Here is a 21691-nt window from a genome sequence, read left to right as displayed (position 1 = left end):
TTTTTGCCCAGAAAAGAGCAGTCAAACCAAAATTTTAATTTAATATGAAGGCCAAGCAAAATCTTCCCAACTCTCCAACGCTCAGCATGGATCTATAAAGAAATGAGAATCACTTGTCAACACCTTATCAATAAGCCATTCTAGTACAGAAGGCAATCTACATCCAAATGTAAACAACCTCACACTACACTGCTTAAAGGATGTAACCTCCAATAAGCAAATGAACACACACATTTATATCTTGGGGAAGGGATAATATAGCCTCATTCTTCCAGTGTTCTACCAGTCAGAAACAGGTTCAAACTGTAAGATGGTGGTTAGGCAGGGTTAGCACCAATCTGATAACATTATCCATGCCTCTGTCAGTGGCCAACCAGATTTAAAAACAAGGTGGCAAACGCTGCAACCCTAATTTTATATTGCCTGGTGAGTCACAAGGATGTTGTTTGGGTTTCTGGGGAATCCACCATTTTGGAATTGGAAATAACCCAAACTGTTCCTTCTACAAGGGATTCCTTGAGTCCCAAAAAGGGGTGACAGTTCTTGTCACCCTTGCACTTTAAGGCACACTGATGACCTCTGGATTACCTTCCCAATTGTGTGCAAGCAGCGCTACATCCCATCTGATAAAAGAAGATTCCGAAGCCAATTTAAAATGCATGTGCACTACCAATCAGTGAATTTTCTGGGATGCCCTTTCGTCAAGATGTGTATGCACATCCCTAGTTGAGATGATCCTGTAGATTCCCTCTGGGAATGCCAATATTCATAGAAGTGAGGGAAATCCCGTGGGTTTCCCAGTACCTGGGTATCAATGCCAGGTCTTGCCCCTGCTTTATAATAGTGGCCAAGTGGAATAGGGACAACAGCAGGGTGGTACGTGCAATTGTTCACTTATTTTTGCCTCTGCCCATTAAGCCTCCTGCCAATTGCTGGTTACCCATGTACTTAGAGCAATTATCAGGAGATGGCAGGGTGATTATGTGTCACAATCCTGGCATGAACCGGATCCTCCAACCAGTTCTCAGAGGCCAAAATGATCAATGGTCAGCACCAGCATAACCCTTTGCTTACAAAACATATTTTCCTAAGCACGTTATATTTAGGGGCATATTTATACTCCGTTTGCGCCGAATTAGCGTCGTTTTTTTCGACGCAAATTCGGCGCAAAACTAACGCCATATTTATACTTTGGGGTTAGACGCGTCTAGCGCCAAAGTATGAGGAAAGAGCATCATTTTTTTGCGTGAACGCCTTCCTTGCGTTAATGAGATGCAAGGTAGGCGTTCCCGTCCCAAAAATTGACTGCGACACAAATGCGTCGTATTTATACTCCCGGGCAAAAATCACGCCCGGGAGTAGGCGGGGCAAAAAACCTCGCATTTGCGCCTCTTTTTAACGCCTGGGTCAGGGCAGGCGTTAAGGGACCTGTGGGCTCAAAATGAGCCCACAGCTGCCCTCCCATGCCCCCAGGGACCCCCCCTGCCACCCTTGCCCACCCCAGGAGGACACCCAAGGATGGAGGGACCCATCCCAGGGACATTCAGGTAAGTTCAGGTAAGTATACATTTTTATTTTTTTTATATATTTTTTTGGCATAGGGGGGCCTGATTTGTGCCCCCCTAAATGCCTCAATGCCCAATGACCATGCCCAGGGGACATAAGTCCCCTGGGCATGGCCATTGGGCAAGGGGGCATGACTCCTGTCTTTACTAAGACAGGAGTCATGTAAATGGCGTCTGGGCGTCGTTAAAAATGGCGCAAATCGGGTGGAGGCGATTTTTTAGCGTCAACCTGACTTGCACCATTTTTAAGACGCCCTAACGCCATTTTCCCCAACGCCGGCGCTGCCTGGTGTACGTGTTTTTTTTCCACGCACACCAGGCAGCGCCGGTCTGCTAGCGCCGGCTAACGCCATTCAATAAATACGGCGCCCGCATGGCGCTTCAGAATGGCGTTAGCCGGCGCTAAACTTTTTGACGCTAAACTGCGTTAGCGCAGTTTAGCGTCAAAAAGTATAAATACGGGCCTTAATGTTTACACATACAACCATTACCCTAGTCAGAATTCTACTTATTTTTTTAAGTGAGATTTATGACAAACTAGATTTCCCTTAAACTGCTACATGCTGATCACACATAAAAAACCTCTGTGAATACTTCATTGAAGCAGGATGAAAATATATTTGGGAACGCAGTAGCCAACACATTCTAAACAGTGTGAAGCCCTAGCAGCATTCCTTTAGATATATTTTTGTTTAATCTGCAGCAGTACGGAAGGGAACAGCGTGTGCAGTTTAGTCTATCCCCATGACTGTAGGTGCAGTCTCACACAAAAATGGTAGGCCACATCCCAACTGCATCACTTGATTTTTTTGTGCATCACTGGACCTTTAAACTGAAGTGAACACATCGGAATTGTTTATTAGGAGAATATGAGAATGCCTCTCTATTGGAAGGATTTATGACATCCACCCTGACATACCACAAGGCCTATTTACAAGCCCCATGTGCAGCCCGTGTACCACTTTTTGTGACTCACCTGTGGTGCATAGTGCAGACCCATATCTTCAAGGCCACGCAAAGCCACTTTGCAGGGCTTTTCATGGCCTTGGAGGTACGGTGTAATGCAACGGAGCACAAGTCACTATGCTGCCTTTCATAGTTTCAGGGAGGCCTTCCATGGAAATTGAGATGGATTTTCCCATGCAACACCCATGGATTTTGACACATTCCCATATTTACAAGAATCTGTAAACCTAGGAATGCGTCAAACTGTACGCTTCCCCAGGAGAGGCGCAACAAGGAGAAATAACTTTATTTCTCCTTGTTGTTTCCTCTTTCCATGAATCACTCAATCTGCAGCACACTTAAAAAAAGGAACATGTCTCTCTGGATTGTTTTTGTGCAGGAAGGTGGCGCTTCCTGCACAAAAACAATCCTGCTGACAACGCAGACTCCCTTGCACCATGGTGCAAGGGTGTCTGCATTGGTGCTAGGCAGCAATTTGCACATCATCACAGGGGTAAAGGACAGAAATGCACCGTATCTTGTAAATAGGGTGCATTTCTGCCCTGCTCCATGGGGCTTGTAAATATGCCCCCACAATTTTTGGGGTAGTCATGGGACTGAATTTTGTTGACCTTTTACAGTATTTCGTATGAAAAGTCTCTATACAATAAGAAAGCCTTATTTATGGTGCTACACATTTGTGACATTTTGCACACAACTTTCCTCCCATTTCTTTACAGCTAATGGAAACAATGTTTCTTTGTGAAATCCTCCCTCAGTAGACAAGACCAGGACAAATGCGATGTGTACCTTTCCACATTTTGCACCCACTGATTGTTTGGCTCATTCAAGAAAGCGTAGACCATAAGAGGAAAGGCAATGCACAGATTAATGTGTACCCACAATTATGACTATGTGCGTAATCATCTAATTTGCACTGCATTTTCCTTACCAGGTTTTCCTTACAATTGGGTTAACCTGTCACATGCAGATCACACTTAAAACACCTCTGTGAGTGCTTAACCTAAGAAACACAGCAGGTTAAAACACCCGGGTAATGAAAGTGTTAACTAAGAAGATGAACTAAATGTATAGTAAAGGTGTACTCACTGTTACCCTTGCCTCCACTTCCAGCATACACATATGTTGAAATGTTTTGTGCTATGCACGGTCACTTGCACAGTGCATTTCCAAGGATCATTCTGGGTAGCACAAGAGACTTGATTAACACAATGAATGATTAAACCAGAGTTAGAACGAACAGGGCACAGGGAGATAGTGGTATCCTGTTAATACAAGTCGGGGTGGCAGACCAAAGTGAGGAACGAGGCTTCAGGCGGAAAACTCACCTGATGAATTGTAACTCTCAGACCTTGGCCCTGTGGGTGGCCCAATGACACGAAGAGAAAGAGATAAACCTCCTGCTGGTCACAAAATTAGCCAATTTTCTCACCATGTTGAAAATATATGGTGGCAGTTTCTACTTTAAAAAGTGTAGCGCTTGAATACACTCTTTTTCTGTATTTTTTTAAAGAGAATTTCTATCCTTCAACACGCCAGTTTATTCAAGGCTCAAAGCTGTGCTTGCCTGGTTTCCGCGGCAGGAAAGTATGGTAAACATTTTAAGGGGTATTCCAGCTAGCACCTCCAAAAACTAGTACATATACATAGTTACATTATATTTGAATTAATGTGCACGACAGATTAGCAGAAACAAAGTGAGATTTTAAGTCTGAAATGCAAGGAAAGCTCAAACTTTGGAGCAGAATGCCCAATCGCACTCTGGGAGCAGCTGCTGTCAAAGGGGCACCCCTCGAATGAGATAAAGGGGTGATTTGATCATGTAACACAGCCACATAAAGACTTAATCAGGGGATGATTTTCAGCCAAGAACAATAGATAAAGCTAGGGGGGCGTCCACGGAGAATGGGAGGGAGGAGTTTTAATCTGCTTCAGAGGCAAGGGCCTCGGCCCTTTGAAGGGTTCACGTGTGGAATGTTCTGTCTTCAGAAGGTCTTAGCCATCTCAACAAACAGTCAACGAGGAGCTCCTGGAAGTCAACCACACTGTAAAACGCCAGAAGCCTAGTTTAACTTATACGATTCTACTTAGAGTGTCGAGTATCTTTGGTAAAAATTAGAATGTGATCTTTAGCTAACTCTCGCCTCTCTTTCCACAGATGGTTCGAGGGTTTTAACTGGGAAGGTTTAAGAAAAGGCACATTGACACCACCTATCATACCAAGTGTAAGTACCGCATACTGCATGCAGAGTGGGGAATATGCTTTTTATTTCATTTAAAGCGAATGTCTGGTATAAAATCAGCTCCAACCAAGAGATGAGGAAATGTTGAACAATCGTAAAAAGTGATTTTAACAAAGGCCGAAGGAGTGAAAATTACAGACTGAACGTACAGAAGCAAGAGATTAGCAGTAAGTGATTATTACTTGAAAATGCATCTCTTCGCACACACGTTCGCCAGTGGGGAGTAATTGCCAGAGAAATTTGAGAGGCTCTACGTTTACTTAAGTTACTAAAGGAAGTAGTAAGAACAACAGAACAAGGAAGGAGCAAATACGTTCATTTTTTTTTAAAGTTGTGTCGTTGTTTGTGTGACAGTAATTGTTTGTTATAATTAATGCCTTAACGAATATTCCTTCACTTCAAAGACACAGTGGAAAGGAACTATGTTGTTTTGCTCTCTTGGGAGAGATGATGTATTAACACCAACGTACCAGGCAGTTAAGGCTCAGTTAAAACTCACTTGACCGTGCACACATTCGACAATGGAAGGAACGCATACTTCATGAAGTCAGGAGTACCGAAACTGGTTCTCTTCCCATCAGCCGTCACATTCTGCAAAATGATATCTGGTCCTGCAGAATGACATTCAAGTGAAAAAGGGCCCAAGCAGTGTATCCTTCTACCACTTGCTCAGCGTCACGCATCAAGATAGCTCACCCTTTTCTTCTCACCCGAAGAGTTGTTTTGTGTATATATACGTGCATCCTTCTTAGTGCTTTGTCACTTTGTGTACAACTTTTTGGTGGTACTAAAACTGTCACTAACCTGTCAGCACAGTCACACCTTTTAGTTTAAAAAGATATGGAAACGTGACAGTTCTGTGGCTTCAAGAACAAAGGATTGAAAATGGAATACTATGCTGTTACTATAAGCTAAACATACTACATATGATGCGTTGTTCGCCATATTTAAAGGTCCAGGGGCCTATTTATACTCCGTTTGCGCCGGAATTGCGTTGTTTTTTTTGACGCAATTTCGACGCAAAACTAACTCCATATTTATACTTTGGCGTTAGACGCGTCTAGCGCCAAAGTCCATGGAGTTTGCGTAATTTTTAAGCGTGGACACCTACTTTGCGTTAATGAGATGCAAGGTAGGCGATCACGTCTAAAAAATCGACTCCGAGGCATGTGCGTCGGATTTATACTCCCGGGAAAAATTCATGCCCGGGAGTGGGCGGGTCAAAAAAAATGACGTACGGCCGCTTTTGCGCCATTTTTTAGCGCCTGCAAAAGGCAGGCGTTAAGGGACCTGTGGGCTCTGAAGGAGCCCAGAGGTGCCCTCCCATGCCCCCAGGGACACCCCCTGTCACCCTTGCCCACCCCAGGAGGACACCCAAGGCTGGAGGGACCCATCCCAGGGACATTAAGGTAAGTTCAGGTAAGTGTTTTTTTTTTTTTTGTGGCATAGGGGGGCCTGATTTGTGCCCCTCTACATGCCACTATGCCCAATGACCATGCCCAGGGGACATAAGTCCCCTGGGCATGGCCATTGGGCAAGGGGGCATGACTCCTGTCTTTGCTAAGACAGGAGTCATTTCTATGGGGGTTGGGAGTGAAAAAAAATGGCGCAAATCGGGTTGAGGCGAAAAAATTGCCTCAACCTGACTTGCCCCATTTCTTGACGCCCAAGCCCCATATCCCCCTACGCCGGCGCTGCCTGGTGTACGTCGTTTTTTTTGGGATTTTGGAGCTATCGATGTAAGAAACATTTGCATACAATCAATTTAAATGAAACTTATTTACATAGTCAGTGGTTATCGTGAAACTCTGGCATGATTCAAGCCTTCCTGGCCTTGCTTGCAATAGAAGATAAGCAGCATAATTGTTTGAGAACTACGGGCCAGATGTATCAAGTTTTTTTGCATTCGCAAACGGTGCGAATGCCCGTTTGCGAATGCAAAAAGCCAGTTCAGAATGTATGAAAGACATTCTGAACGCAAATTGTGACTCTCTAAATAAGAAATCGCAAATAAGGATTCCTTATTTGCGATTTCTTAGCACATGTATGAAGCCATTCCTAAATGCGATTTGGGCATTTAGGAATCGCTATGTAACAATGTGCAAAATTTTAAAATGCTTTTAAAATGCATTTTTAAAATGTACATGTAAAGCACACATGCCCTTTTGGCATGTGTGCACCTTACATGTCCCCCCAATTTTTTTTGGGGTGCAGCAGAGGGGGCCTTAGGCCCCCAGCACCCTGGGGTTTTGCATTTCCAAAATTGCGATTTCTGGTTAAGAAATCGCAATTTTGGAAATGAAAAAATTCGCAGATATGGGCCAACAGGCCCATAGGTGCGAATGGGGACAGATTCTCTATTTGCGATTCGATAATAGCATTTGCGATTTTTAAGAAATCGCTATTACCGAATCGCAAAAATCATGCATACCTTTTTGCATTTCTGAAATAGCGATTTCTTAAAAATCGCTATTTGAGAATCGCAAATCGGTTGTATGATACATCTGGCCCTAAGTTCTTACCTCTTCTTTTTAATTTGCTATTCAGCTGTAAAGAATATACATTACATATCTGTTAAATATTGTTGGACAGAGTCAGAAACTCTTTGAGGGCCTCCTGAAATTACACTCCTCCAAGAACCAGAGCTTCAGAAGGATATGCAATCCTACTTCTGTTGGAATCTTAGCTAAAATGTACAACATGAAGATCATATTGTAAAGTATACAAAATCCATCTTAGTTAGGAGGTTATAGTTACTTCAACTGCAACCACATGGATCAACCACAAGAAACTTAACGGGAAGCACAAGCACCTTATTGGTAAAGGCTGGTAACAATAGGTGCAAGGGAATGAACGGAAACAAAGAGCAGAGCTTTATGGAAATAGGACAAACAACGGTAACATATTTTATAAGTGTTTTTAATTGTAAATGACTCTCCCACTGATGGTACGAATGAAAAGAAAGGTAAAGTGAATACATTTATAGAATTTTTTTTAATGGGGGATGGAACTGATAGCGATCGAATTTCTAGATGCCAGTCACATTAACAGTATTCTTGTGCTATTATGCGCAGTGGTGAAGATGCAGAGAAATAGGTATCATGTGCAATAAATACAAATGAATATCATACGTATAGTGTACGAGGATCATAACAATTTCACTATCAACATATTTACATATAAACAGTCAAAAACAAAAAAATGTTTACTTCACTATTACCGTAAACTCCTATTTCAAATGTTCTTAGGTAACATATCCAACATGTTTATTTAAGTTTCAGTTTAAATCACATCCCCTTCTTTTGGGCTTGATGTACTATATGCTCGAAAATATCATGCTATTAAAGGTCTCTTTTGCTGTGTTTCTAACAAAAATGTACTGCCCCAACATTTTTGTGGTTTTGATTTTTGATGGCCCTGATTTGTTCTTTAAATCTCATTGTTATGAGTCTGTAGAGACCAGATATTGTTTTATAGAGATGCATATGATCATATATGTGTGTCAGCTAATTAATTCCTGAATACTATGGGGGTCATTAAGAGTTTGTTGGGCGGCCTCCTCTTCCCTCCATCCGACCGCCTGTGCGACATAAGCCCTGCCGGCCCTAATAGGACTTCACAGTAGGGCCGGCGGGCAGAAACAGTGTTTCCGCTGGCCGGCCCTGCTGTGAACAGGGCCTCAACATTGACGCCGGCTCCTAGTGGAGCCGGAGCAAATCTGGAGGTGCAGCGGGTGCAGCGGCACCCGTCGCACATTCCACTGCCTGTAATTCTGGCAGTGAAATGCGCAGTGGGGCTGTACATGGGGGCCCACTGAATCCCCCATTCTGCCAACCTTTCCATGGTGGTGTAAACCGCCATGGAAAGGCTGGCAGATGGGGACTCCTAATCCCAGGGCAGCACTGAAAGCAGTGTTGCCCTGGAGGATGTGACTTTACTGAGACCGTAAGTCTGTCGGCTTGCAGCAGCCTGGCGGTGTCGGTGGTCTGAACGTGGCAGCTCCGCCACGGGAGGAAAGCTAATTTTTTCTTTAACATCAAATACATTACATGATTTTCTACATTTTAATCTGTAACACATCGGAGAGCTTCATCATGTCACCTCCTAGGTTTGCCTGGGAGTAACATTCATCTGTCTTGTTGGAAATGTTTTGCAGAAACCCATAAGGCTTTCCGTTTGTTGTCTCTTACTAATGTCTTAGTGATTCTTTAATTTGTCATTTTTTTCACTGCCCCTACTTGATTTGCAAGAATCTGTCTTAATACAATTTCCCATGATGTGTAAGAGTTCCCATCAGAATATATTTGAAATCAATCTCTTACTTTGTTCTGAACTAGCAGGAAGTATACTGGGGGTTGCTTTAGTCTTCCTGTATATCTTGCCCTGTAAAACGTTATTTTTCATGTGCAATTCCACAGTTAGAAATCAAATCCTGCCTTCGTGAAATTCTATAATGAGATTATTATCAAGATTATTGTTATCAGAGTAATGGTAACAATGTTATCTATTGTAGAATAGTGCAATCTAAATCCGGATTGATGTAATGGCCAAATATGTTTTTTTTCATTGTCCATATGTGTAAAGCATTTAAAAGATGCTTACCCACGTTTTTAACAAAGTTTGAGTTGGCAGTTCTTTGAACTAGCTTTGTCCCCTTTTCTATTAATTGGCTAGAAAATCGCTTGTTTATTAGGATTTTCATGAGGAGAAAAAAGGTAAATTTCTTTCTTGTGATGCAAACTTCTAACTGCCCCTTTGACTGTAACACTCTACCATACGTTTTGTTGCACAGAGAAGTGTTTTGATATCATCTCTTTGATATTCTGTCATGAACACTAAGATCATTAGAAATTAGAAATAGGGTAATTTAGAGATTGCATGAGAGAGTGCACTGCCATAAACTAGTGGTTCACACGCCCTGTGGAAACTTGCAGTTCACTCACCTTATTTACCTTCGACTAAGTGTTCTATCCACTACAGGATCTAAGTGATGGTCACCCCTTTGTTTGGCATGAGATTCGCCTGCCTGGGATTGAAACGTATTACAATCCTGGGTAGAGAACTTAAAAAATGACGCTGACCTGCAGGACAAAACTCCTTGCATATTAGAAACACTATTTTTGTTGTTATTTTCTAAAAGTCACCTTTGAAGTTTTTGAAAAAGTTTGCTGAGTCTATCCTCCAAGTTGCACATTTACATTCTGTGACAAATGTGAAGCAAATGCATCAATGAGAAGCACATGAGTTAAGCATAGATATCAATGAATGACAATGCTGTGTAAAACTAAGGCAGTGATAGAAATCACATCTCCTCTTCTTGTTTTACAGGTTACATCTCCAACAGACACAAGCAATTTTGACAGCTTCCCTGAGGACAATGACGAGCCCCCACCTGATGACAATTCAGGGTGGGACGTGGACTTTTAATACATTTGTCTGACCTGCTTCCGCCTTGCCGAAGACAGCTTTCCTGAAACATGGCTGCCAACAAAATCGAAGGAATTGGGGAGGAAAATGCTCGGGGTCACCATGATGCCTTGATTGATGCTGCTACAGTAAACAGAGTGGCATTCAGACTTATTGCTTAGATGACAATAGAGCTCTTCACACGTTTTATGTTTGACCTTAACATAGCAATTGACATGGTGGTCCTGACGCAATGCCCTGTTCACCAGTTAATAATAAGCTTTTGATCGCTGTATGACTGTGCTACGCTCAAATTATGATTTGAAAGAAATAACTAATGTAAGGAAAACTTCAAGCCAGTATAACAAACCAGACCTTGAAGCTAGAGTTATCCATAGGATGAGATAATAATTTATTGTAAGTACTGTAGACTTCTATGGTACGACCCTGCCTCTGCTCCACATGTGGGGAGTATGCGAGGGATCATCGACTGCAGGCCAGTGTACATACAAAATAAGGACCACAAAACCCATGGTCAAAAAAATAATGTAAAATCTGTACTGATATGTTTTTATCAAGTTGTGTTAATGACAAGACTGAATGTTGACTTTTCTTTTGAAAGACTTTTAAATTGTGTTGTAATAATAAAAGCACAACTGCTACAGATGCTGTTGAAAACTGTTATGACAGGAAAGGGTTTCATTCTCACCTACACCAAAAAAAGCATGGTGCAACCAGTACTCATTTTGTTGTTTGTCATTTTTGCCATCAACTCACTTGTCACAAGGGTCACTGATCATCGCACATTTCATTTGACTGAAGGAATACGATCTCAAATGTGAAATAAGGTACGAAGGCAGCTAATGTTGTCATGGGTTATGGTACGCAAGACATCTTACTTTCTTAGAAGGATGCAAGCAAAATGAAAAAACATACATAAGTTAATTAATTAATTAATTAATTAAGTCATGCAGCCTGATTCAGCATAATTTCCACATATAAAGTGCGATGAAACTTATGTGCTGAAGCATTAAAAAACAATATGGGAATTGTGGTCATTCTTAATTCACTGTAAAAGGAATCGACAAGATACTTGCACTAATTTAGTTGTTCTACTATAGGATGAAGTGGGGTACAGCATAAGTTACTCAAATGTACAAATTCTGTTCAAAGAAAAGCGTCAGCCTTAATTTCAATATTAAAGGTTCTTACACTGATGGCCTCATTTGCATTTTTTGAGTCCAGGTGACCTTTAAGATAGACTTTTACTGCAACATCGGGTTGGTATCTTACATTAAGTGGGTGAAGCTTATAGGGTGATCTTTTCATGGTTTATGAGGTACCGATCTATCTAGCCCTCATTGATATTATGGGGCATGCAGGCAGTCATCTTTAAAAGTCATCAAAATGCCACATACAAAGTCCTGGGCTCTGCGAAGGAGGAGGTTTTCAATTACTTTTAAATAGCTTGTCACTTGTACAATTAGATGTAAAATTAACAATGGCAAGTTCCTGTTTAAAAAGAGTAAAAATAGAGAATTTGATGGTGTTTAGTAGCAGAAACAACTTTGCTGATACCATGTCTTCTTCCCCTTTGCTTCTGACTGAATAATTAGGTTATTGTGAACTTGGCCTGATAATGTCAGAAAGATATTTCAGTCAATGACCTCTATCATTCAGTCCAATACTCGCCCAGTCACTTTTGAATGTGACTAGGGGACTGCATTTTCATCTCTATTAAGGAGAGAGAAGATCCTTAAATGAATGAACTAGCATGGATCTTCCCACTGAATATGGCCCATGACACAAGTTGCAGGTGCTAGGTGTATCTATAATGTGTTGATCGCATAGTCTTGCAAAAAAAAAATTCTGGACAGAGATCAGTCTACTTCAACGTAATATTCATTCATTGTTCACTGCATTTTGTTATGCCTCTCCATTCCCTGTGTGCAATTCTATTATTTCAACATCGTTTTATTGTATTTCCTAAGTGAAGCTACTAAACCAGTGTAGAAGAGTAGCTCTGACTATGTTCAATCCTGAAGGTTATTGAAATACAGTGTTCCTTGAAAACATACACTTCTGCCTGAGCCTGATAGTACCACACTTTCGTAGTAAGTTTGTACATGTGCGTAGTAAGTCCTGATCGTGAGCAGGAATATTTCACAATCACATTGAGGTGTCCCTCATGATGCATCTAAAATGAATTAATTATTGTAATTAAAATTTGATACATTATCTAGAAGGAACTTTGATAGTAGTCTTAGCTTACAATACAAATTACAGTGTTGAAGTAATATCCTTCAAGGGACTTATCCCTCTAATAAATATTCACTAAATAAGGACTACTAATTGCATTATATTTTGAAGATTAAAATAATAGTTTTTAAAGTTGAAAATAAGTACACCAAGTGCTTTGTCCTCCTGCGCTGTGAACAACAACTGCTTCTGGAATTTACTTTCCTATAGGTAAATATATTACATTTTGAAAACAGTGAGGGATAACACATCAGAAAACACACTTTCTTTGTTTGAGAGAGTTTAATGGTTCCCTACTCAGGGTATAAATGAGTCATTGTTCTTCCGAATTCAGATTAATTATTAGTATACATGTATTTAATAACTCCAAAGGATTTACATCTGGATAACTCTGAAACTTTACCAGCAAACACGAACTTTAGTAGCCTCAGTATACTACAGGAATATCATTGAAAAATGTTGCTCTATCAAAATAGCATAGCTTGAATATTGAGCATCAAAATATTGTGTAGGTAAGTGTATGTACATATATTACTCCACATATGTGTAGCGTGATGATATTAATATATCCTCAAAGTATATGGAGTTAAGAGTAGTACATTTATCCTTACTCTTGTGTACATAACTTCACAATACTTTGATACTAGATATTTAGGCTACAATATTTTTGACTATCAATATTTAGTCAAAGAAATATTGACATGCAGTTCCTGTCTCACGATCAGCTCTAGTATTCACATGCCTCAGTATAAAACATGATATACCAAACATAGTGTAGGAATTAACCTTCCTACACTAGGATAGAAACAAACCAGCTCACATTTCTACTGTGTTGATACTATGTAATGGTTATTCATTTGTACAATGCTTCAAACTCAATGAATCAGGCAATATGCTACACTGTATTTTTTTTATAGATCATAGTTTACAAGGGTACGTTTAGAGGGTGCCTAATAGTATTTGGGTTATTCCTAGGTCCAACTGACATGGTGCAAATGGAAACCAGTCTTCCATAAATGTAACAGGCATGCATTAATGAAGGTTGTTCAAAGAAAGACCATGTTGTAGTTGAACATGATAAATCTGTCCTGTTTTCATCGTTAACTGTCTGCTCCTTGTCAGTGCATTCTGACCCTGTGGGAATATACCGATGTAAAACATGTCCCCTCGAGCTAACGTACTCCATGTCATTTTCATCGGCAGAGTTTGCAGTTCTTTTATTTCACTGAGTGTCTGTGTATGGCTCTCTCTTCATTCATTTGCCTCATCACTGTGGGACACGTCTTGAATCATCCACATGACATTAATAACTGCATCAGCATGGACTGGTATTCCACACGTCATACGACATGTAATGCATTAATCATTGTGAAAATGGTTTAAATACCATCCGAGTCAAGACACTAAGCTGCAGGGCAAAACAAAGACCAACCACACAAATGAAATGTGCAAATTATTTCTTTGTTTCTGAGCTGAAAGGTATGAAGATCTGCTTGTCCCGCACAGGACAAATCTTTAGAAAAGCTACTGGAGGAAACGTGATCAAAGGTTTTCCTGTTCTGGCATATATATATGCAAATGAACTAACCACAAGACTTGTGCACTGACAGCTAATCAAAGAAACATTTTGATGAGAGAAAGTATCACCTCTGCGTTGCTCTGTGATGAAGCAAAAAGAACATGGACGCAATTTATGTCTTTTTTAAACTATGTTTACCTTTGTCTGCTATTTCCTAGTGACACTTGCAGTAACTTTGGACACATGCAACCTGTAGATTGAATTAAAAATATTTTTTAATGTAAACAGCCTGCCACCTTGCTCACACCTGCTTTTAGGCGGACAGCTTAAGCTTAAGTGTCTGCTGAGCGTACCACTGCATCACATCTAATATGTATATTCAATTTTTAGCCACAGAACACATCTGTATTTCTTTTGATTTTGTTTTGTATCTTTGGTGTGGTTCGGTTATGGCTCAATCTAGAAAACAAGGGAGCTATGGTGCATTTTTAAGGGAAAAAGCTACTATATTGCAACCAAGTGACGTGATTGGATGCCCAAAGTGCACATCACCAGCAGCTCATTACGTGCTGCATTCTCCATAGTAATATATTATTTAACTGTAGGACCACAAGCAAATATTTATGTAAATAGATATTTTCGTGTTGATATTTTGTAAAACACACATAAACCTCTTTATTTGGAGATCCATGGCATTATTACTTAATTCTCTTATTTGTAACCTATAGTGCTCTCGGTCCAATTAGACTTGAAATTTTGTCATATTTGTCAGTATTATTGAATTTTTGTCAATTGTGCCCTGTTACTCATCTGCTCCATAGTGTATACCATTGACCTGGCTATTCGGCATTGTTACAAGTGCCTTAAATAAATGGCATCTTTAAGAACAAAAACAATTGGTGTTATGCTGCATGACAAAGACACACACACCTCAAAATGTTGTCCTTTCTTAGCTTGCTGCGTTTTACAGTTCTTTCTGCAAACGATTTTTAAGCCTTTATTATATTCTAAAATGGAATAATTACAGAAATTCTGAAGTTGTTCTCCTATTTCTGTTCAATGTACCAGAGCTGTGTATCTGTTTATGGGATACAGCGTCATTTCTGTGAAATGTATCAATGTATGTGCAGGTGAAATTAACATATGACATACTATCAATCTGTACACAGGTATTCCTGTTTTGCTAAACTGTGCTGTTGCAAAAAATTAAAAGGTAGTACGTTATTCTACTTCCGTTTAAACATATCATTGGTTATTGAGCATTTGACACAAACAGTGTGGTGTCAGTGGGACAGTGTCATAATGGGATATACATCTGCACATATTTATTTCAAGTCTCTGTGTTTTTTTCCATTCAACCATAACCCAAAACAGAAAATATCAGCCTTACAATAGACACTTTTTCTTTTAACTTGTAAAAAAAGGCAAAATGTAAGGGCATCATCTTTTTAAAAAATGTATTTGAAGTTGCACCCAGTGATATTTTCACTGCTATGTTCTGAGATCCTGTTGCAGAAAGGCCAAGGTACAGAGTACACTTTCCTAGTAGGTGCAAATGAAAGCCCTGGAATACTATACCCCCAGTATATTGCATATGTTTTATTGCCTGGCCGTAGTAGTGCGTCCACTACACTGACTTAACCACTATATCGCAAGATAAGCCTAGCTAAATATAAGTGGAGTTAAGAATAATAATTCCCTACTTATCTTGACGATATAGTAATAGATTTGGTATTATTTTAGTTCAATGTTATCAACCTTGATATAGTGTCATATAACTATAGTAGAAGTGTCATTTGCTGAAATGCACCACATTCTGAAGGCCATCACTTCTTAATCTCTGGGGCCCTTTTCAGTGAAAAATAAGCTTCACTTTTGATAAGGAAAATTGGACTAGGACTAACCACAGTATTTTAATTGTTGGGGCCACGTTGATAAACGTTGGAAAACTAGCATGCTTCTCTAGACCCTCGGGAGTGGGATTGGCGAAGGGAGGGTCATGGCTTTTATGGCCAAAAGAATGTCTCTGACTTGTGTAGGGCCATTACATGACTGCACCTAGGAATGAATGGCCTCGTACACTCTGCCCAACTACAAGAAAATACCTTAGTGTACCACTCAGCAAACAGGATCATGCTTTCTATGAGTTCTATATGCAAATCATTTGGAGAGCAAGCTCTCAGCACACATAGAAAGCAGAACATTGAAAGTGTGTTATTACAAGATCACCTTCTTCACCGAATAACTCCATGGCAGGCAGTGCCCTGAGACTTACCTGATTCCTCAAGTGTGCTAAGTACGCACAGCAAGCAAAGTAAAGGGAAGTGCACACAGACATTGCCTACCTATTCAGATCTATGCTATTCTATCATCCTTTATTACATGCCAATGGCTATTAGGTTGCTTTGATTTTTCTCAACCATCCTATTCCAATGTACATGAAGGCTTATTTATGTTGTTTTCTTAGATATGTCTGTCCTCCAGTGGTCATCGGACCAGTTGCACTCTTTTGATGTAGAATATGAATTTTCTTCATATACTGAGTTGCTTTGATTTGCTCTGTATTTTCCCTGCAGCCGTAATTGCCGAGTGCCTGTTGTATACTTTATAGAGTTGAAATAAAACAATTACTTTTGAACATGGTTCAGATGCATTCTTGAGTTCATTTCCTGACTGTCATTGAAAGTTTCTATGACTAATGGACACCTATAGTAAACGTGATATATATCAGCCTCTATATGAATATTGAAACCTAGTATTTTTGTGCGTCACCAAAAGGAGCACCAAAATGTAAGATCATGCCCGACCCCCTTTACCAAACAATATACTTTCAGGGATCATGTGCAATGGGAGGAAGATTTGCCTACTGATTTGTGAGTTACATATCAAACCACAGTAATTCATTCGAACAAGTTGTTCAGTTTACATTGGTATTGATCCATCCTATACACAGGAATCAATTTGAGACCTAGAAGGGTGTGTCAAATTTTTTAATAAAAAAGGAGCATCATTGTACATTGTAAATAGAGGATTTTATCTCAATATTACGTGACAAGGCTTTCACGCATCTAAAAACGTAAGACAGGGCTGATTATCTCCAAAGGACATGTTGCAAATGTCTGTTACTTTTAGGAAGATAGTGCCATATTGAGTAATATTTTAACAGATCTTTGACATTCGTAGACTATCAAATCTTTCAAGGTGAATGCCATTCATAGATTATTTGTTTCTGATTCGTGGAGAGGCACTCCTTGGGCTTTCTTCTTGATCTTCACTATCTGGCTTCTCGTGGTCTCAGATGGGCATCCCAACACCACACTTTTTCCTGTGCACTTCTCCTAATCCCTCTTACTTTACCTAACAGGGCACCTCCCCATTATTCATCTTATATGTTTTTTCTTAACCCCGCCTGTATCATAGAAATCCGTCCCCAATTCATACCCTAGTATGGTTGCCACTATCTATAACCTTGTGCTGCTAAGGATATATTGGGACCTCTATTTAATTTGTTAATTAGATATAGGGACTGTGTAGGAAATTGCTCTGGGTGAGCTTTGCATGAGTGAAAATAGATCACAGTGGCAGCCGTGAGAGAGCTCTCTCAGTGCCCAATATGAGAATCCTCTGAGAGAAACAGGTTTCACTTAGGGTACCTTTGATCACCTTCGTAAACAATGCTAAGCACCAAGGCAATCACCAGAGAAAGTAATGTGTATTTTGTATGTGCACAACAAGTCACTTTACAGGTGTTTCACAGCAGAAGCACAGAACCTACAATAATCACAATAAGTTAAAGAATATATTTTTTTATGTGCATAGAAAATGGAAAGAGCATTAAACTTTATAAAGGACTCCCTTTCAGCCTACAAGAACATATTTGAACTTAAAATAGTCTTTGCAGTTTACCAAACAACCAAGAAAAGTTTCTGGAGGGAAGCAGGGCACTGAATATGATCACAAGAGATCACAAGGTAGAAGAGCTAGACAAATAGTAGTCTAAAACAATAAGGCTACTGCTAAATTGGGCAGTTATTATATGGTCAGGCAGTAGACACGTCACACCACACTTACATGTTCAGGCCCCAGATAGAAGTAGCAATATCACAGAAAACTTTATGAATATCTACGATGAAATGTTCCCACATGTCTTGAAAATATAGCCATATAAATGTAGTAGGTGGCTTCTGGTACAAAGCTGGCAGTATGCTTCCTAAGAGAAATGTGAATTATACATCAAATATCAGATTTGAATACATTTCATAAAAGCAATAATTGTAACAGAAAATCAGATTGTGGATTCTAAACCTACTTATATTTCACCATAACATTCATAAACTGCATTTTGGATAACTAAGCTCAAATCTTCCCAAATACAAGCTCTTGAGTTTAATTAAGAGCTGCATTGCAGTCCTCATGTGCCAAATTATAATTTTATTAAATGCATGTTTCAGTCTCAAAAACTAAATTTATGGCATCATGCTCGCATAAATTGGGTTGTCGACTCTTTTCAACCCATTTTAATTAGTGGGTCCCCTCAGGGCAGGGAACCAAATAACCTTGCTAGTGGGAATGAAAAATCAAATCGAGTCTGAACCTAGTAAGTGTAATATTGAAGTGGCAGGAGCGGCATGGATTATTCAGGTCAGCTAAATGTTTTTAGTCGTTTATCAGTAGACCTGCAGGCAAAACAATTTAGCTAACTTTGGATCAAAGCTTCTCGTCCTGTGATGGCGTGCTGAGTATGCTCATTTCCAATTTCCAGACAAGGGTAACACAGAAACTCTCAACCTCTCTGCCTCATTCAACACCATCTCCCACCCCATCCTCATCCAATGCCTCCGTGTCTAGAATATGCAGATATGTACTCTGATTAATCATTTCCTTCCTCTTAGGATTTACCCAGTCACTCAGCCTGGCCCCGTTCACCTCCTCTGCTTCCAACTTGATCTGCAGCATCCCCAACTCTCCTCACTCAGCCCCACACTCTTCAATGTCTACATGGCCCGCTTGCCAACATCGTCTGAGCCCATCTTGTACACTGTTGGCACCCAACTCATGCCCAAAGTTGTAAAATGGATGAAGATCAACCGTTTGGATTTCAACTCAGACAAGACAGAGGTGGTACATTTCAGAAAAGACACCTTTCTGTGGTCCTGAGCCTAGTGGGTCTCAGAACTAGGAACAAAGAACTGTGACCCAAGCCCTAATCACTGGCAAGCTGGACTTTGAGACCACACTCTGTGTCAGTATCAAACAACACACAGCTCACCAAGAGACTCCAGGTAACTCAGAACGCAGCAGCCAGGATCACAATCATACTCCCACCCTGTACCCACATATTCTCACACATAAAAGACCTCCACTGGCTCCACATTCACAAATGTGCCCTCTTCAAGCTCCTCACTCACACACATAATGCTATGCACAATAACGGTCCTGCATACCTAAGCAACTGGGGGAAGCTCACACGCACTGTTTGTTTGCCATCAAGATTCCAGGAAGCCGCCTGGCTTGGAGGAAACCTGCCTACCACCGTGATCGCACCAGAAGTAGGGTCAAAACAGCCACAGCACTCCTGCAGCGTGGAAAGCTCACAAGTGATATTTGTTTTTCCAGCAGGACTCCAGGAACCAGCCTGGCCTAGGGAAGCTCACCTACAGCCATGATCACACTGGAAGGAGCAGGGTAAAAACAGCCACAGCTCTCCTGCGTGTGCCCAGGCCAGAACTGGGCCAGTCTGCACCTGCCAGCCGCTATAGGAAGCCAGGATGGGCCACCCCTCTTGGCCAGGTCTCTGTGTCCACAGCCCATTTTGATATCGGCCGGCCTTGTGGTCCTAAGGTAAGAGCATGGGGAAAAGAAAGATCCCAACTGGTACTGAAGCAGATGATAACATTACCACCTTAGACTGTTTCTTGTCATGTGCAGCGGGAGTCCTCTCAAAAGAGATCGAACTAACTGAGCAGCGCCTCTCTTGGAGTGCCGGTTTAGACAGCTCCCCCCAAAGTGAAATTGCAGGGGGAAGGGAGCAGAGGTAGCATTCCTTGGCTAACAATGTGTCTGACTTACCAGTATTTCCATCCAGATCTAGTCCGCTGCACTCTCTTCTGCTCTCCTCAGTAGAACCCCCAGTGAAAAAGAAGAAAGAGGGGGCTGTGCAGAAAAGACCTGGTCCTATTTCTAAGGAGACATTGGAGATCCAGGAGAGGGCAGCTCCAGCAGCCATACATTATAACAATGATGAACTTTGTGCCAGGTTGAACTCATGCTGAAACTTCTCCTGGAACCCCTCCAGGACTGCCTTGATGGCATCAAAGCTAAATTGTCTAACTTGGTGTTCAAGCATTGTGACAATTATATGATAAATCTTCGGGGGCATATACAACATTGTGTCCCTTTAGGGCGCAGGTTGACAGTGGTACTTGTGTGAAGTCACATCAGTTAATACCTGCTGCGACTGAGGAGGTGCACAGGGATGTGGAATCCTTAGGGGAAAATGCTTCAATACAGAAGAGGGCGTCAACGGCAGTTAGAGCATTGTCTGCTAATAACATTGCAGCACTTGCCCATACACCCGCCAAGTCCCATAACATAACAATGGATAGCCTGAAGGAGCAGGGAACTTTAGGGGTGAAACATGCTTACCCCTTTAGCAAAGGTGAGGGCCCCATATCAGCTTTAGTCCTGAGGAGGGGTAGTGATCAAGTAAGGCTACACCTTCACCCGGCTTCATGCCCAAATGTCCTCATTTTGACAAATGTACCACGACTTAGGTCAGTGCAGACCGAAACCACTGAGCAGTAAATAGCCAAAGTCACATGCTAGTTCACTACTGTTTATGGCCAGGCGTATGTTGTCCCATTTCAAATTCTTATGGCTAGAAGGGTGGACTGGGTGTGTATGTCTCCTAAGTCTTTAGCTGAGGACTTTGTAGTGGGAAACTTTAGATCCTCAAGGGTGGTGACCAATTTATTGAACTGTGCCTTCAACCGTCTCCATCGACCCTCAGCAATCTCCATCCTCCTTTTGGGATTTTTTATAAACCTCCCCACCTCTCTTCCGCATCCAGAGAGTTGAGTATGGGGCTCTCTAACATGTCTCACTCAAAAGGGCACTGTGGCAATGATACAGGTCTTCCCCTTTCTAATGGGTTGGAGCAACTAAAGGGGTTGGAGAGCTGTGATTGACTGACTATTAGGCCACCCAGTGAGCCTCCCCATCTGGTTGTGGATCAGTTACAACATGACCACCCAATAGCAAATCCCTCCTCACCAGACTTGGTTAAGGTTTCCCATGGAACTTTGCATGGCTAAGTAAGAAGTTGGGCGACTCTGAGTGGTCAGAGTTAGTGCTGAAGTACCAAATGATCTGCCTTCAAGAGACGTGGGCAACTGATACATGTGCCATAGGTTGCTATCAGACATATTGTTTACTCGCAAGACGCTCTAAGGCAGGTAGAGCGAAGGAGGGTTGGTTACATTTATTTCAAACTCCTTTAAGTGGTGAGCTACTATGCATTTTAATGAGTTTCCCTTTTTCCAGTGTATTTTGTTGGATGTAGATCAAGACTCGGATCTCCTTTTAATCAACTATTATAATAATTCTTTTGACGGGTCTGCTCCACACGTAATAAATGCATTAGAGGCTGTCATCCAATGGCTCATTTGGGCTCACATGAAACCATAGGAATTCCTATCAGCTGGTGATTTTAATACTCAGCACTGCTCTATACT

At 41.1% G+C, this 21691-nt stretch overlaps 1 protein-coding gene across 2 annotated transcripts in view; it reads left to right on the top strand.

Moving 5' to 3' along the window:
* PRKG1 (protein kinase cGMP-dependent 1) overlaps positions 1 to 16600 on the top strand; it is a 1945024-nt gene extending 1928424 nt beyond the window's left edge. For both annotated transcript variants that reach the window (XM_069239875.1, XM_069239874.1), the window contains exons 17-18: positions 4690 to 4756; positions 10103 to 16600. In XM_069239875.1, the coding sequence (XP_069095976.1) occupies positions 4690 to 4756; positions 10103 to 10201 (166 nt within the window). In that variant the 3' untranslated portion in view covers positions 10202 to 16600. The remainder of the gene's footprint in view (positions 1 to 4689; positions 4757 to 10102) is intronic.
* The last annotated feature ends 5091 nt before the right edge of the window (positions 16601 to 21691 follow it).

This window comes from Pleurodeles waltl, chromosome 6 (genome assembly GCF_031143425.1).
Source record: "Pleurodeles waltl isolate 20211129_DDA chromosome 6, aPleWal1.hap1.20221129, whole genome shotgun sequence".
In the NCBI taxonomy this organism is placed as follows: domain Eukaryota; kingdom Metazoa; phylum Chordata; class Amphibia; order Caudata; family Salamandridae; genus Pleurodeles; species Pleurodeles waltl.
Note: the sequence above shows the minus strand (reverse complement) of the source record. Positions and strands in the feature narration are given on the sequence as shown.